This window comes from Lissotriton vulgaris, unplaced genomic scaffold (assembly GCF_964263255.1).
Source record: "Lissotriton vulgaris unplaced genomic scaffold, aLisVul1.2 SCAFFOLD_688, whole genome shotgun sequence".
In the NCBI taxonomy this organism is placed as follows: domain Eukaryota; kingdom Metazoa; phylum Chordata; class Amphibia; order Caudata; family Salamandridae; genus Lissotriton; species Lissotriton vulgaris.
Window position 1 is genome coordinate 69,868 of NW_028243991.1, and position 16,398 is coordinate 86,265.

At 45.5% G+C, this 16,398-nt stretch overlaps 1 protein-coding gene and 1 pseudogene across 1 annotated transcript in view; one reads left to right on the plus strand and one right to left on the minus strand.

Moving 5' to 3' along the window:
• LOC147668182 (tripartite motif-containing protein 26-like) overlaps positions 1–16,398 on the plus strand; it is a 326,889-nt gene that overhangs the window by 36,361 nt on the left and 274,130 nt on the right. Inside the window, exon 2 of the mRNA XM_086948720.1 lies at positions 942–1,037. Coding sequence (XP_086804846.1) covers positions 942–1,037 — 96 coding nt within the window. The remainder of the gene's footprint in view (positions 1–941; positions 1,038–16,398) is intronic.
• LOC147668183 (5.8S ribosomal RNA) lies at positions 1,860–2,010 on the minus strand (annotated as a pseudogene).

Consider the following 16,398-nt stretch of genomic DNA (forward strand, 5'->3'; position numbering starts at 1 on the left):
TCACCCAGTGCCATCACCCTCACCCTTATCTGTCACAGCCCTCTTTCATCACCCCACTGCCATCACCCTCATCCTTATCTGTCACAGCCCTCATTCATCACCCAGTGCCATCACCCTCATCCTTATCTGTCACAGCCCTCTTTCATCACCCACTGCCATCACCCTCACCCTTATCTGTCACAGCCCTCTTTCATCACATCCACTGCCATCACCCTCATCCTTATCTGTCACAGCCCTCTTTCATCACACCCACCGCCATCACCCTCATCCTTATCTGTCACAGCCCTCTTCCATCACCCACTGTCATCACCCTCACCCTTATCTGTCACGGCCCTCTTTCATCACCCACTGCCATTACCCGCATCTGTATCCGTCACAGAAATAGAGGAAAATCAAGATCTCATTTAAAGGGAATTGGGATAAAACGGCTCTGAGGTGCTGCAGACAGAAAATGTTGCATGTTTACGATGTGGCTGTTCTCATATTTTTATATGGATGACAGTGTCCTGGAAACTGCAGTGTCAGTATGTGTGGCTGGTGCACATGATCTGGAGTCTTGTGGCCTGGTACGTCCAATCTGAGCATGTGTGGCAGGGACCTCCAAACTTTATGTTTTGTTAGAGCTTAAAATCCATACATTGTGCTTATAATCTGGACAACGGTGGCCTGGTACACATAATCTGGAATCATTTCAGCCGTATTTACAATTTGTACATATGTTCCGGATACTTGTGTTTTGAAGGTGTGGCTGATACTTGTAAGCGGGATATCTGTGGCAAAAACGTGTAATCAAGATAGTGTGAAGGCTACTTTAACTATACACATGTGTGGTTGGTAGTACAATCTGCATATTTTTGGATGATCACGTAATGATTATTATTATATGGACAACTTCACTTCACAGATCTATGTTTGTCACCTGTGTACTTTGCTTTCTGCAGGGGAAGCTCTTGGACTGGCTGTGTCCTCTGAGGAATGAGATGAGATACTTTGTAGAGTCTAAAGTCAAGAAAGAAGAACAATATAACACCATGAGGGTGAGTGGCAGTCACGAGTCCTCTGCATTTATGCACCTGTCATTGTGTATGTTCAGGTCGCTGCTTGTGCCTGTCTAGTTTAGAGATGTAGAGAAGCCACCCTTCAGGCCGGGTCTTGCTTCCACCAGGTAAATATACTGGCTGCCGAGTCACTGTTCTGGGGCCCAGGGATGCTGATCTTTCCAGGGATCTTTGTGAAAGAAGCATAAGCAAGAATTACTCTTCCAGCCTCTAGGTAGCAGTCACAAACTATCATGGTCTATTTCAGAGTATGTATGTACAGATCTTAGCCATCCTAGGAATCCTGGTTACTTTCCTTTCCTCTGCTGAGTAAAGTGCTTCACGTCAGAGGGTCAAAGTTTCTGATCTGAGGTTGTAACCTGCTGCAAAAGTGTGGTGAATCTGGACCCATTCCTCGGCTGCATAAGGAGGGGCTCCCTCTTGTGCAGGGGGGAGGGGTTATGACAGCAAATCCTTTCCCAGATCAGAGATCAAGGCTTGTGGGGCCAGGATCAAAACAGGCTCTCACAGGCAAACAGGCGAGCTTCCCAGCCTGTTCATGGAAGTGGACATCTGAGGCAGAGCACAGGGGCAGGCATGAGACACAACAGATAGCCAGGAACCCACTTCCAGAGCAGACTGGGCGCCTGCACAGCCAACTAACTGGGGAAGGCCAGGCATGCCTGGGGTGTACCTCTGCACTAGAAGTGAGGGATCCTGCGACAGGCGATTGGGGTATGATCTTGGGAGGATGAAGGGTGTGGAATCCTTGTGACAGCCCCAGACACACCCTGGGAGAGCCCAGGCTAGAGATCATGCAGGTGACCCTCAGACAGACATAGAACCAGGTGGAACATGGCCCACAAGGCTCATTTGAAGTGAGGATGATCAATGGGTCCTGCAATGCACACTCTCCCGCAGCGATCTGCATTCTTCATCAGCGTGGGTGTCGAGTGATCCTCTGCGAAGAGTCACTGGCAACTTTTTCAATCTTCGCTCTACTGCAGATGTAAAAGAGGAGGGAGAAAAACAGTTCTTCCACAAGGCAAAATACTTGTACACTCCATCAGGCTACTTGTCTGGAAGTCAGCCTTTGCGATTTAGGGATGCTTTCAGGTCCCAGGCCCAAGAGACCCAGCCTGCCACCGGTGTGGGCTGGCAAGTCAGTGATAAGCAGGTCCACTAGTGGTCATCCCAGACTCTCGGTTAGACCATACAAGCCTTAAAACTCCAGCCCAGTCACACAGAACTGAGCAACCAGATACCTACACATCTGCTATCAGTGATTGGGCCAGATGGAGGTATGTACGGCTTTACAACGCGTGCTATTACACCGCGTGCCGTTACAACGTGGTTTTTTCAACGCAAGTCATTACCACGACTTGCGTTGGAGGGGGTGCGGACTTAGGAATTTTTTAATTTACTATTCCAACACCAGCCTACGTACAGTAGGGAAGGTGTTGGATAGTAGATAAAAAAATTCCTTGTCCTGCAGCGCCCTCCAGCGCAAGTCGTGGTAACGACTTGCGTTTTAAAAACCGCGTTGTAACGGCATGCGGTGTAACAGCCGCGTCGTAAAGGCAGTTCCCCAGATGGAGACACGGCTCCATCCTGGGATGTCGAGAGTCCATGGCTTAAGGGGCCCTTGGAGCGGGCGCGCCACAGGCGTGCCAATGGCAAGCCCATCTGTGCTCGTCCGCGCTCCAATGGCGCTCAGCACCAGCCATGCTGTCAGTGTAACCTTAACTCAGCAGGGATATGAACTTCGGTGCTAATGGCGCTCGGGTCTGGGGCTTCTCAAACCCCAATGCACAACTGCGAGGGTGCCTTGGTAGTTGCACTGTTAGCAAAATGCAGGATGTCCAGGGTGACATAAATGAATATGAGGGACCTCGATAGAGCCTTCCCAGACAAATTCAAAGACTTCCATGAACCCTGAACTACTAAGAAAGAGGGTGATTAGGCATTCTTTACAGGGATAATTGGAACTTTACTGCCTTTTCCCTAGACGAAGTAGACAACATTGAATTACTAGGATTCCATTTGAAGGGTCACAATGGGAACATGGCTGCAGAGATTTTTTGTTATAGACCACCTAATACTTCTTGCTCCTCCCCCGCTACCCCTTCTGGATACCATTAGTAATATGACGCTAACACATCACCCTTTTTCTGGTAGGAGACTTCAACCTATGGGCAGAAGGAGATTCATCCCCCTCTTATAAGGAACTGGTGAACTCCTGTGAAAGCATTGGTCCCCAGCAACAGGTACAAGGCCCTACACACATAGGAAGCCTCAACCTCATTTTCTCACTGGAAGGTCTACTATCAGTTAGGGAAGTTACGCCTCTGTGTTGGACATATCACTGATTGATTACCTTTCATCTATATGTGGGCCAGAAGGGATTTTTTAAAAGACCAATTAAGCATTCGGTGGACACCAGAGCATGGCACAAACTTTCTACAACTAGACCCAAACCCGTTTTTAAATGTGCATACTTTTTTTTATTCCTTTAGACTCTATGGAAGAGAACTGTCAAAGTTTCGAAAGTGAGATCCTAAAAACACTAGATGAACTGATACCTCTGACAACTCAAAAACCTTGTAAAAGTACATCTGCCCTCTTGTACAATGCAACTCTGATGAAGGCCAAACTAAACTGCAGGCAAGTGGAAAGTAAATGACGAAGCCATTACCTTAATGAAGATAACATTTGTCTAACAATTGTGCTAAATGACAATAAAAAAAAGTCAGGATAGTAAAAGTCAACTATTGCTGTGAGCTAATTACTGCTGCCCCCAATAAAGCAAAAAATATTTATGAAATACTCAATGATCTCCCAAACCCTCCTCGTTTTGAGAAGAAAAAACATAATGACAGCAATTATGTGACAACTTGTCAGAGTTCTTTGAAAATAAAATTAAGATGATTCTAGAAGACATTAATAAATCTAATGAATTAAATATTTCTATTCTTAACACTAACAGTCCACCTTGACTTGCCATGCCACATCTATCCGACCCCCCACAGCGACTTTGACCAGGCTGGATCCCATCTCAACGGAAGCATCCAACTCATTGTATAGATCTATTAAGTCAGGATCACCTTTCGACCCCCTTTCCCTAAAACAATGGACAAGATGGGAAGATGAACTATCAGGATCCTTCGTAACCAATCCCTTGAAATTGAGGTGGTGCCAAAATGCTGGAGATGGGCTATAGTGAAGCCGCTGTTGAAGAAAGCTTCAGCCGACCCTTCACTCTTGGCCAACTACAGACCAATCTCCCTTCTACCTTTCCCAATAAAAATACTAGAACAACATGTTTGTAAACTTTTGTCCCAATATCTAGAAGACCATCCATGGTTAGAAGAATAGCAATTTGGCTTCCGACCTGGCCACGGAACAGTGACCGCATTGATCTTCGCCACAGATGAAATACACAGGACGACAGACAGTGGACAACCAGTCTACTAGTCCTCCTTGACTTATCAGTTGCGTTTGACATGGTCAGCCACTGCACTTACTGACTAGACTATCATCGGTGGGTGACGGAGGCCGATGTTAAACTGGCTAAAGTCTTACCTGATGACTGTTGCCAGGCTGTATCCATGCCCGGTTTCTCTCTAAACTCAGAATAAATCAAAATGGTGTTCCTCAGGGTTCCCCCCTTAGCCCAATTCTGTTCAATATCTACATCAAACCACTATTCTCCCTTATTAAGTCCCACAAGATTAAGCTTATTAATTATGCAGATGACACCCAAATGATTCTATCATTAAATAAAATTTAGGCTAACTCGTATTGCAATTTTCAAGCATGTCTTTTAGACATATTTAGTTGGATGAATGCAAACGCCCTTAAGATGAACGGAAGCAAGACAGAGCTCCTCTGCTGCCCCTTTATTAAAGCTCAATATCAATACCTCCCAACCTTTGGCCTCTACCCACAGAGACACCGCTTGGCAACTCAACTGTGGTCCGGAACCTGGGAGTAATGCTAGACGAGGGCCTTTCTATGGAAAAGCATGTAAATGGAGTTGCGGGGACCTGCTTCAAAATCATTCGTGATCGCAGGAAACTGTACCCAATGTGAAATGTCCAATCCAGATCCCTGATTTCCAGAGGCGTCATACTAAGTAGTCTGGACTACTGTACCCTCCTTAAAGGAGCCCAAGCTATTTATAAAAGAAACTGGAACGCATTCAGATTGTTACAGCGAAACTACCGCTAAACAGACCTGGGAACTCTTCTGCCTCCGGTGCCCTTGGAGATCTCTAATGGCTGCCTATCAAACAGAGGAATACTTTTAAAATCACTCTGCATTGTCTTCAAGGCATTAGATAACAGAAGACCAAAACCATTGCAGGCCAGACTTAGAAAAAATACTCCTGCCAGGTCCCTTCGATCGGCGACGCTCAATTATGTCCAAGAACAGAGACTCAAGAAAGTCCGACAGGGAGGACGCGCCCTTACCGTGAAAGTGGCTCAGTATAGAATAAACTGCCAGTCTCAGTAAGATCTCAAACTGACGTGTTTAAGTTAGGGAAAGCCCTTAAAACGTAGCTCTTTCCCTATTAATTATTGGGTTAAACTTCTGTTTTTTCTGATTAGAATACCCTCTCATCTCCTACGCCTCTACTGATGGGTCAAGCTAGCTCCAGGATACCATTTTGGTGACAGTGCGCTCTATAAATAACCAAATACAAATGTTTCACCCCACACAGTCAAAGCCACTCATGCTCTTCTCAATGGGGTTTCACATGAAGAAGCCAGAGCTGCTGGGGGTGGCGTCCCCTCCCACTGCTTGAAGCAGTTCATACTGGCTTTGAGAGACTTGTATCGCGAGGAGCTGGGATTCCCTCATGGTCCCTGCTCCCTCTCATGCAGGCTGCCCTGTCACATAAGATGGACCAATCCTCCGTCACCTGAATCCCAGGCAGGCAAATATCAGGCACAGGAGTGCCCTGGTGGCAGGGCCTATAGGGGTTACAAGCCCAGTGTGGCAGTGCAATTATTTTTCTTGGGATTGTGGTGCATGAACATGGTTTCTGTCTCTGGAGGGCTTTTTGTTGCATTGTGCTCCTCCCAGAGGTCCCTGCCAGGCCCTTATGTGTCGTTCGGTCCTCCGGGTAGGAGGAGCCTGCGACGCACCCAGTCTTCTACCCAAGCACCACGCAGTCGAGGACCACTCGACTAGCCAGCATGCAAGGGGCGGGTCAGGGCCTGTGCCTCAGATCCATCTGGGAGGCAGCCAAACATTTAGGTGGGTGCCATGAGTCATCAGGCAGCAACGCACATAATGATCCTTTCCTAGTTTCACCTATGGCAACTGTTATTGTTGTAATACTTTATTCGATAAAATATATCATAAAAGTACAGACATAAAAGTACATTAAACAATTTACCAAGTATTACTACAGTTCCATTTAAAAAATCATCACTACAAACAATTTAAAAAGTGAAGAAGAGTCTGCACAGATTTAAATGAAAACCCGTTCTTAAAAGTGAATCTAATCAGACATTAAAAGCAGCCTAGACCGCATAAACCAAGCATTGGCCAGATATTTAGCGACCCCGCAAACTATGTACATAGAGGTAGTGTTGGTTAAAATAATATGCAGAGCTGATCTATGATCCCTAACTCCCACCTCCCTACACACAGGTTTTAACCATTTTTCTCTAACCTACTTATAGGCATTACATGCAAACAAAAAGTGGCCAAGGGATTCTACCGGACATGGGCAACCCGGAAAATTTAGGTCGTGAACCCTCCTGACCTTCCACCCTTCTATAAATGATTTAAGGGGGAGGGTACTATATCTTAGTTTCAGGAACAATGTTCTATCTCGAGGAGTCTGGATGAAGTCAAGGAATGGTTCCAACTTTCTAGAAGGTTTGTGATCAAGGAAGTTGTTCGTCAAAGGTCCCCAGCTTGTAATGTTGAGGTCCTTGGCCTCTGCCCAATCCCAGTATAATTTTTTAACAATTTGTTTAGAGGGAGGGGACTGTGAGACCCAAGACTCAGCCTGACCTATAGATTCCACCAGCTTCTTTAGATTATTAAGCCACCTTATTTTGCCAGATAGATTCAAAATAATTAACTCATCCAACACTAGAGCATATTTTGCTAGTTCAGGGGTCCTTCTAAGGTGCACCCAGAAATACAAAGGGCGGAGTTGAACTATTTCTGAGATTGATCTTTTGCCCATATCAAGGAATAGTGGTTTCAAGGGGGCAAGGGAGGAAGGGAAACTATGCCTCTCAAGAACTTATTCTTTGGAGTTGCCAACGCCTTGCTATTCTCGTCACCCCACAGTTCAGAGCCATAAACTGCAGAGGCTAAGGCTTTCCCCTCATAAACTGCCAGGGCAGGGGCTACTGGTCTACTGATAGAGAGACGCTGATTCTTTAATATGGCTCCAGAGACCCTTTTAAGATTTAGGACCATTTTGGATATATGGGAGTCCCATCTCATGTTATTACAAAGCCTGACCCCAAGGTAGTCAAATTCGTCCACCACCTCTAGAGAGGACCCATTCAAGGAAAGATAAGCTTTCTTAAGATTCCTTCTAGCGGATAATACCATCAGCTTCGTTTTCGTGGTGTTAACCGTTAACCCACGATCTTTACAAAAGACGCTGAAGCGGTAGAGCAATTTTTGGAGACCCTTAGGTGTCTTAGACATCAGGAGGGTATCGTCCGCAAAGAGGAGTGTGGGGGTTTTCTCTCCGGCAAGGGCAGGGGCATCCGCAGGGACCTCCCGCAAATGGTCCGCCACCCCATTTATAAAGAGAGAGAACAATATCGGCGCCATCACACATCCCTGCCGCACCCCTCTATTGACTGGTACCCTCCCTGTCAATTGACCCTGGCTCCCCCACCGAATCCTTGCATAATTATCTTCATGGAGCTTGATGACAAATTGCAACAAATAACTAGGGAAACCCATATCTAATAGAACCTCCCAAAGTTTGGCACGTGGGATGACATCAAATGTTGTTTTCAAGTCTATGAAAGCCAGATACAGGCTACCCTTGGAAATAGACACTGACTTCCAATAGACTGCACAAAACCGGAATACCTGGTCCATCGCACCAGCATTTCGCCTAAACCCCGCCTGGAAGTGAGTCAGAATGCCATCAACTATTAGCCATGTCTCATTTCGGTTTATGATGACTCTGCCAACTACCTTTTGAATGGTGTTGATTAAACTTATCGGTCTGTAGTTGGCAGGGTCCTCTCTATCACCTTTCTTGTATATAGTGATAACCTCTGATCCTTCCAGGAATCAGGGACAGGATGGCCATGCTGGATTAAGTTCATTAAACAGGCTATAAGGTCTGCCCATATTTTGGGGTCATGCAGCAGTAAATCCCCCGGGAGACCATCTGGGCTCGGTGCCTTCCCTGGTAATATTTTTCGAGATCACATCTTGAACTTCACGCAGGGGAGAAAGACTCTTCCTTACTTCCTGTCTCCATACTAGGTTCACTCTGAATTTCCATAGCTGGAGATATTAAATGACCTTGCACACTATCCTCGCAGTATAATTTTAAAAAGTGGGAATACCATTGATGTTCATTTATATGATTTAAAATCGGCTCGGCCCCCCTTCTATTAAGAGCATTAATCAGTTTCCAGAACTCGATGAAGTTTTTTCCACGGGCTGCAGCCTTGAGCTGCTGCCAATGCTCCTCCTCCCAATCCTTCTTAGCTCAGGTTATACTCCTTTCTGGCTAATCTCACTGCTATGGGATCCTTGTTTCTTATAGCTAGCGTGAAGGCCTTCCTCTTTCCTCTTCAATTTGCCGTGTACCAGGGGTTACCCCTTGGGGGTTTTTGATTTGACGTGAAAATCCCCTGTGGTCTCTTAAGAAAAAACTCTCCTATTTTATCTGTTAGGTTCTTATACAAAACTTGCAAGTCTGATCCTGGAGGATGAGGCGCAGCTGAAGCAACGGCTGCAAGGCTACAACATTCAGCTTAAACTAACTCTTTAATGCTATTAAGTTTCCCCTCTGCACACTTGACCAAATTCAATTTTAACTTCCGATTACAATTGGAGGGCAAGACCTCTTTAGTAATCATCACGGGACCTCTACTCTTGCGAATCCCATTTGCCCAGTGGATTTTCATACATAGTGGGTTATGATCACTGTCTGAAGACTGCCTAATCTCCATATCTACTAGACCTACCCAAGATTGAATATCCAAGAAGATGTAATCAATTCGAGAAGGGCAACTTATCCTGTTATAAGTCATTGCCCCATCGCGATCTGAAACAGTCCGCCCATTAAGGGCCCTTAGATTATGTTCAAGAGCCAGCACATTCAACTGAATAGCTCTGGCTGTCCATTTCTCGATGGGAGCAAGGGCTAAAGTCTGGGGGTATAGTCTGCCTCCAATCCTCTGAGCTAAAACCTAATTTCTCTTCATCATCCAGAGGAATGTGCAATTAAAATCCCCTCCCACTAGTATTTTAGACCTAGTTGGAAGATCTGATAACCCCACATCCAACAGCTCTATTGGGGGCGAGATTAAACCACCCTGTAAGCCTCTTGCGTGGACACAAAAGAGTTCAAAAATGATACCCCCAGATGGACTTTTTAAGGAGATATGCAAGATGTCGTTAGAATGGACTTTGTGGGTGGTGACAACGCAATTCAAATTCACCTTGACCCAGATCTGCAGACCACCTGAAGGGCGACCTTTCCCCACCGTGACTGCTGGAGTAAAGTACGCGGAGTACCCATTTTTATATTGCGGGGTCAGGGACCAAGTTTCCTGGAACATACATATGTGGAATGTATTAATAAAATCATTCCAATCAGGGTTAGCAAGATTTTGTTTTAGCCCTGCTATATTCCAGGACAGAATCTTAATGGAAATAGGGGCTACATATAATTACTTGATTGTAACTGGAGTAATAGGTTCCTTTTCTCCCAAACTAGAACTGGTAGTTCCCAAACTAGCTAAACCATCCCTGCCGTTTTTGGTTTCATCCCGTGTGGCAACTGCCACCACCCTCTTTTCAATTTGTCTAGGGGACTGGGTTAGGAGTCAGTCGACTGCTTCCAATCCACTGTAACGATTGTAGCAGGAAATTAAGGGATAATTGAGCTGTGGGCCGTGCCATTCCCCATTGAACTGGGTGTCGCCTGGAATAAATCTCCCTGCTCTTCTCCCTACTGTGCTCCAACCTCCATCATCGCCCCCTACCCAGTTGGTTGTGTTCCAGTCTCTCAATGGCTCACCCCTCATCCTTCTCCTCAAATGGTTAGGAGCCCTCAACCAACTCCACCTATTGTCTTGATGTTCCGTACGCATGTAGAAATATGACAAGGGTTTAACCCTAATCGTGGAGATGTTGTTACATGTGGGCCCGAAGCAAATATGTTCCACCATGCGCGGGTCCTCAAATGTAACAACAACACAGTCCCCCTGTAGGCTTTTCTTATTCTCACCCACCCACGGTGCTCTCTCTACCATAAGGATTTTGCTGGTGATGTTGGGAGGGTGGGGGGGGGGGGGTGGGGGGGAATTACTGTTTAACCAATGAAAAACTTTGTTTTCGAGTGCCCAGAAGGATTCAAGTGTTGCAGGGGCAAGCACAGGGACACCTATTAATACTATCACATAAGGACAGGCGTCAGGTGGTAGGCTAATGTTCCTACGTATCTTAGATTCCTCGGGATGGGATAAAGAGGGTTTAGGTACCGAGGTAACAGGGCCAGCTACATTCTGGGGTTTAATGTGCGCGTTAGTGGCTGGCTGGTTAGCATTAACTTTATTACCCTTGGGAGCAGGATTTTCGGGAATAGGGGTTTTAGGAGGGCAGGTCTTGGGGGTAGCGTTTTTCCCTACAGATTGATTCTTAGTAGTGGGCGGAAGGTTACGAGTGGGAACCGAGACATTAGGTGCCCTTAAGACGTGGTTGCTATTTCAATTTCAAAATTTTAGATCCTGATGAAGAGCCTGAAGCTGTTGTTCTATGCCCTGGAGTCTAGTCTCCAGAGGCGAGAGTAGAGCCTTCATAAGATCGGATAGAATATTTATGAGTGGGCCATTCTTATCCTCTAGATCCTCTGAAATTTCTTCAAGGCTACTATCAACAAGTAGACAAGCAAGGAAGTCCCACAGTTGGCCCGGATTGGGTGGTGTGACCTTATAAATGCCCAAACGTATATTTTTTTTTTTTTTTTTTTACAAATACCAATCACACATTGTCATATGTAAGATCTAATCAAGGTTATATCAGCTAATGGAGCGGCCAGCATTTAGACACAAGAGAATCAGAATGTTTTTGGTGCTCTTACAGTCTTGCAGTATTAATCAAATTCTAAAAAGGACAGGACGTGTATGTTTAGAAAAATATAACAATGTATATTTATTTCAAGAGTCATTCGCAAAACACAAATGGATAAAAAACAGTTTATACAATAGCTAGATTAAAAACAAAATAAAAATACAGAATAAAAATACAATAGTATGTACTTCAAGGCGAAAAATCCATTCATACGAAATATAAACACAACATTTTATTGCAAGAACAGGGGTCGACGCGGCGTTTCGGTTTTTGGAGAGACGATTAAAAACCTTGATTAGATCTTACATATGACAATGTGTGATTGGTATTTGTAAAAAAAAATATAAGTTTGGGCATTTATAAGGTCACACCACCCAATCCGGGCCAACTGTGGGACTTCCTTGCTTGTCTACATATCCTCCCCTGTCCCAGAACTGACAGCCAAGGGGGCCTCCTTCATTTGTTACTTACTATCAACAAGTATACTACCCAAACTGCTATTCAAGGCTGTGTCATCTGGGATACCTATTGGTAAAGGATGGGATACATGCTGTGCCTCTTCTGTCCCTGTGTTGTAACCCAAATTATCCCTCCCCTCCGCAGTGCTACCAGCGTCCTAACGTGTCTTGTTTAGCTGTGTTGACAACATTGGCCTTGGTGGTTATTCTTTTGGATTTGGGAATTGCTCCTTCCAGTATACCCCTTTGGGTATAGGTGTTCTCATGGTGAGCAACAGCAGGTAGGGATGGTAAATTAATGTCCAGAGAGGTCGATATTAAAGAGGTCGGGGAGGGTGGGTCTAAAAGAACTGAGTTGGTACTAGAGGTGGGGTAAATCAGAGCATCGACCTGCATAAGATAAGATTCAGGGATGTTTGAAGCTTTGACAAGAGTTTACGCAGAGGCTATATTGCCTAATAATGACCTTTTAGCATGCACTAAATCCTGAGAAATCCTTCTTTCCATGAGTACTATGCCCTGGTCGATTAGGGAATTAGTATGGAGGATAAAATTGTCCAATGTACCTGTCAATTTTTTGGCTCCCGCCGCAGCCTTGCTTCGAGTCTCACGGGCAGACATCGCCATTAACAAAGAGTAACAGACTGACAATGAGAAGCAGAGTCAGATTACTAGCAAGGTAAAATACAAGTAAACAGGATCCTCAACGTTTACTAAGACCCTCAATAAGTACCAAATAACATAGGGTAAAACAAAAAAAAAAGGGACAAATAAAACTCAATAATAAGGCACAGCAATGGGGGTATACTTGCTGTACAGAAGTCTTTGGAGGAAGGGTAAATCAAAGGACCTGGCCCAGTCCAGTCCCTACAGGCATTGGAGGGCCACAGAGGGCCCGCCCTTGTCCCGGGCTTCTCCCAGGACGCTCCTGCGTGCTCCCGCGCAGCGGGCTACTCCGCCTGCTATGAAGGAAGGAAGATGGTCGGGGGCGTGGCATGCAGGGAGAGCGGGCCAGGTGCTGGTGATTTTATCCTGCAGGGACTCCTGGGAAACTGAGTCCCTGCGGCACCGCTCACAGCCCTGCTGACAGTCCTGCCCCCGGCTCCACCAACCTCGAAGTCTCTGCCCCAGCTCCGATGAAGACACCTCCAACCCGCGAAGCGAGACCCGCGCAGCGGGTCCGGTGAGCTGTGATGCTGGTCCAGGAAAAAGGAAAACGAGCGAAATCTCCTCGTGGGCAAGGTCAGTGCAAGATAGCGTCCCATAATATTTAAGAGTGCCGGGCTTTTTGTTACCCCTAGGTCGGGTGGCGTGGCAAGCAGGGAGAGCGGGCCAGGTGCTGGTGATTTTATCCTGCAGGGACTCCTGGGAAACTGAGTCCCTGCGGCACCGCTCGCATCCCTGCTGACAGTCCTGCCCCCGGCTCCACCAACCTCGAAGTCTCTGCCCCAGCTCCGATGAAGACACCTCCAACCCGCGAAGCGGGACCCGCACAGCGGGTCCAGCGAGCTGTGATGCTGGTCCCAGGAAAAATGAAAACGAGCGAAATCTCCTCGTGGGCAAGGTCAGTGCAAGATAGCGTCACAACTGTTATAATAACTGACCTGATTTGGATCGGTCCATTTCCCCCGTTCCCTTCTTCCTTGGTAAACTCCCACTCAACAGTCAAATGAATATTCCACAGCTGACTCCAGACGACTGGAAACTTGTGATGGGGTAGGATACACTCTAGAGATCTCCTGTTTGAACCTCTGCTTCTGCCACTGGCAAAGACTTACTGTGGAGACAGCCACACCATCACCCCCAACTACTGCTCCAGTGGCAGCTGCCCGGTGCATCTGTGAAGCTTTGCTCATACTATACGCCACCCAAGGTGCTGTTTTCAGCTGAAGTCCATCCTGCACCTGCAAAGGTGTCCTTCAGTCAGTGGCATTCCTCTCCATGTGACAGTGCTCCTGCAGTCTTCTTTTGGCGAGGCCGCTCTCCGAGTACTCTCGAGGGAATTCTCTTTGGGCTAAAGGGATTCCTGCAAGTGCCACACAGCATTGTATTCCGCCTTGAGCCACATGTTCTCGAGATTATATTTCACACTCACTGACAGGCACAGCTAATATTAAGCTTACCCAGCGTTAAACTCTTTAATAGATGTGCTGAATATTCAATTTCACTGGTCACTTCCTGTGAGTGGAATTCTTTTCTACAAGCGTGCCGATCCACTTTTTAGGTTTCGCTTGCACGGGGCTTGTGAAATCTCTTGTTTTTTTTTATCAGTTCCCGTAGCCAAATTGTTGTGTTTATTTACTTTTGTGTGGAACTTTTTCTTGTGAGCTTCCCATTGTTGAAGATTCACTGTCAAGATAGAATCTCTTCCCACTGCGAGGCGGACAGCTTCTAACAGTATGCCGGAATGCTTGCTTTTTATTACTGAGTTGTGTAAAGCAGGTGCTTTAGCCTTAGAACGCACGTGGAATTTCCTATTCATGCCTCAGTGCCTTTCCTTACACTTTGTAGGCGTTATCGGATGATTTTTTCAACTTAATCTATTTGGTCATTTTGATCAAACTCTAAATGATGTAATGAATATTGCCCCTTAAAAATAAAGTGAATCTATAAGAGCTATGCTATATTTTACTACTAAACAGGCACCCACAAGTGCATTTACCTTGCAGACAACAGGGGGATGATTTGAATGGTGCAGCAGGTGCAGTGGGACCGGACTCTAAAGTTGTCAGAACTCTAGTGTCTGAAACTGCACTTGTGACTAATAATGCTATATTTGACTAGTAAACAGGCAGTCACAATTGCAGTTACCTTCCAGTTAAAAGGGACTTGATTTGAATGGTGAGGCAGGTGCAGTGGCACCATGACCAAAAGTTTATAGGACTCCACTAAACCCAGATTATTGCTAAAATTTAAAACTAGGCAGGCAACCACAAGTGCGGTTAATTTGCAGAGAGCAGGCTCACGATTTGGATGGTGCAGCAGGTGCAGTGGCACTGGGCCTCTAAACTCCTAATATTGCTTTATTTTACTACTAAACAAGCAGTCACAATTCCAGTTACTTTGAACTTAAAACAGGCTTCAATTAAATGGTCCAAAAGTTGTCATAACTCCACTAAACACCAAATATTGCTATATTTTACTACTAAACAGGCAGTCAGAAGTTCAGGTATCTAGCAAGCATTGGGGTCATGATTTCAATAGCGCAGCAGGTGCAGTGGCACCGTGGCCAAAAGCTTTAGGGACCCTACTTAACTTAGAATATTGCTAAATGTTACTACCAAACAGGCAGTCACAAGTGCAGTTATCTAGCAGGCACTAGGGCCATGATTTCGATGGTGCTGCAAGTGCAGTGGCACCGGGGTCAAAAGTTGTCAGACCTCCTTTAAACACAAAATATTGCTATATTTAAACACTAAATAAGCAGCCACAAGTGCAGTTTCAGGCACTAGGGTCATGATTTCAGTGATGCAGCAAGTGCAGTGATGCCAGAACCAAGCTCTAGGAACCCCTCTGAACACCAGATATTGCAATAAGTTACTACTAAACAGGTAGTCACGAGTGCAGCTTACCTTACAGGCAATAGCGTCATGATTTGAATGCTGCAGCAGGTGCAGTCACACTAGGCCCAAAAGTTGTCAGAACACGTCTAAACATATAATATTGGTATTCCATCAATTAATTCAATTATTTCCCTCATTCATTTAATTTTTTTTAATGTTGCTATTACTTACCCACACTATACCACTAGTAACAACACAAAATATTGCCTTTTTATACATATACAAGCCATAGCACTTTAACAGACTTGCTGTAACTTATATTGTACAACTACTCAGCAAGCTGCAACTTACAACAAAAAACAACGTATTATTAATCACATAGATAAAATCAAATGCATTTACCGATGCTTGTTATTGTTTCTTATTGGCCCATGTGCTTCCCACTTTATTTTTTCTCTGTTTCTATTGGTTGTAGCCAGTTCTCCCTTCTGTTCCTTTTTTTATCCATTTCCCGTCACCTAAGTACTCATTCCTATCCGCTTTGGTGGGTGTAACTTTTTTTTCTTTTGGTTAAGGCTGCACAGCATTTACTGTTTACATTTTGTTATCTTTCCCTGGCTGAATCAATTTAAAGCATGGTTCCCGACAGAATGTTTTATATGAAAATTAGGGGCTGAAAAGAACATACATCCTGGGTCTGCCGGCTTTAGATGCGACCACACATCAGGACTTATTGTCGAGTTATCCGCACGTTAGCGCAGCAAAAAAGTCGAAAGAATTATCACCCCATTTTCAAGTTGGTGCAAACTGCCGATATCACCAGTTTTCCAGCGATAGCTTCTCGCTTGGTCATTCCTGCAGTCACAACCTGGCAGCATCTAACGACTGTCATGACGCGGCGTGCACGTGCCCGTAATGATGAGCAAGCATTTAAGCTGGACTCGGCGGCGTGGATAGGTCGTTCTGGCAGCGCACAAGGCACAAAACTCCATAACCTCATGGGAGTCTAAACCTGTTGTGCAGACCGCCGGGTACTGTTGATGCCTGGGTACATAACATAGTTGGTAGATCCAGCCCATCACAGGTACACGGACC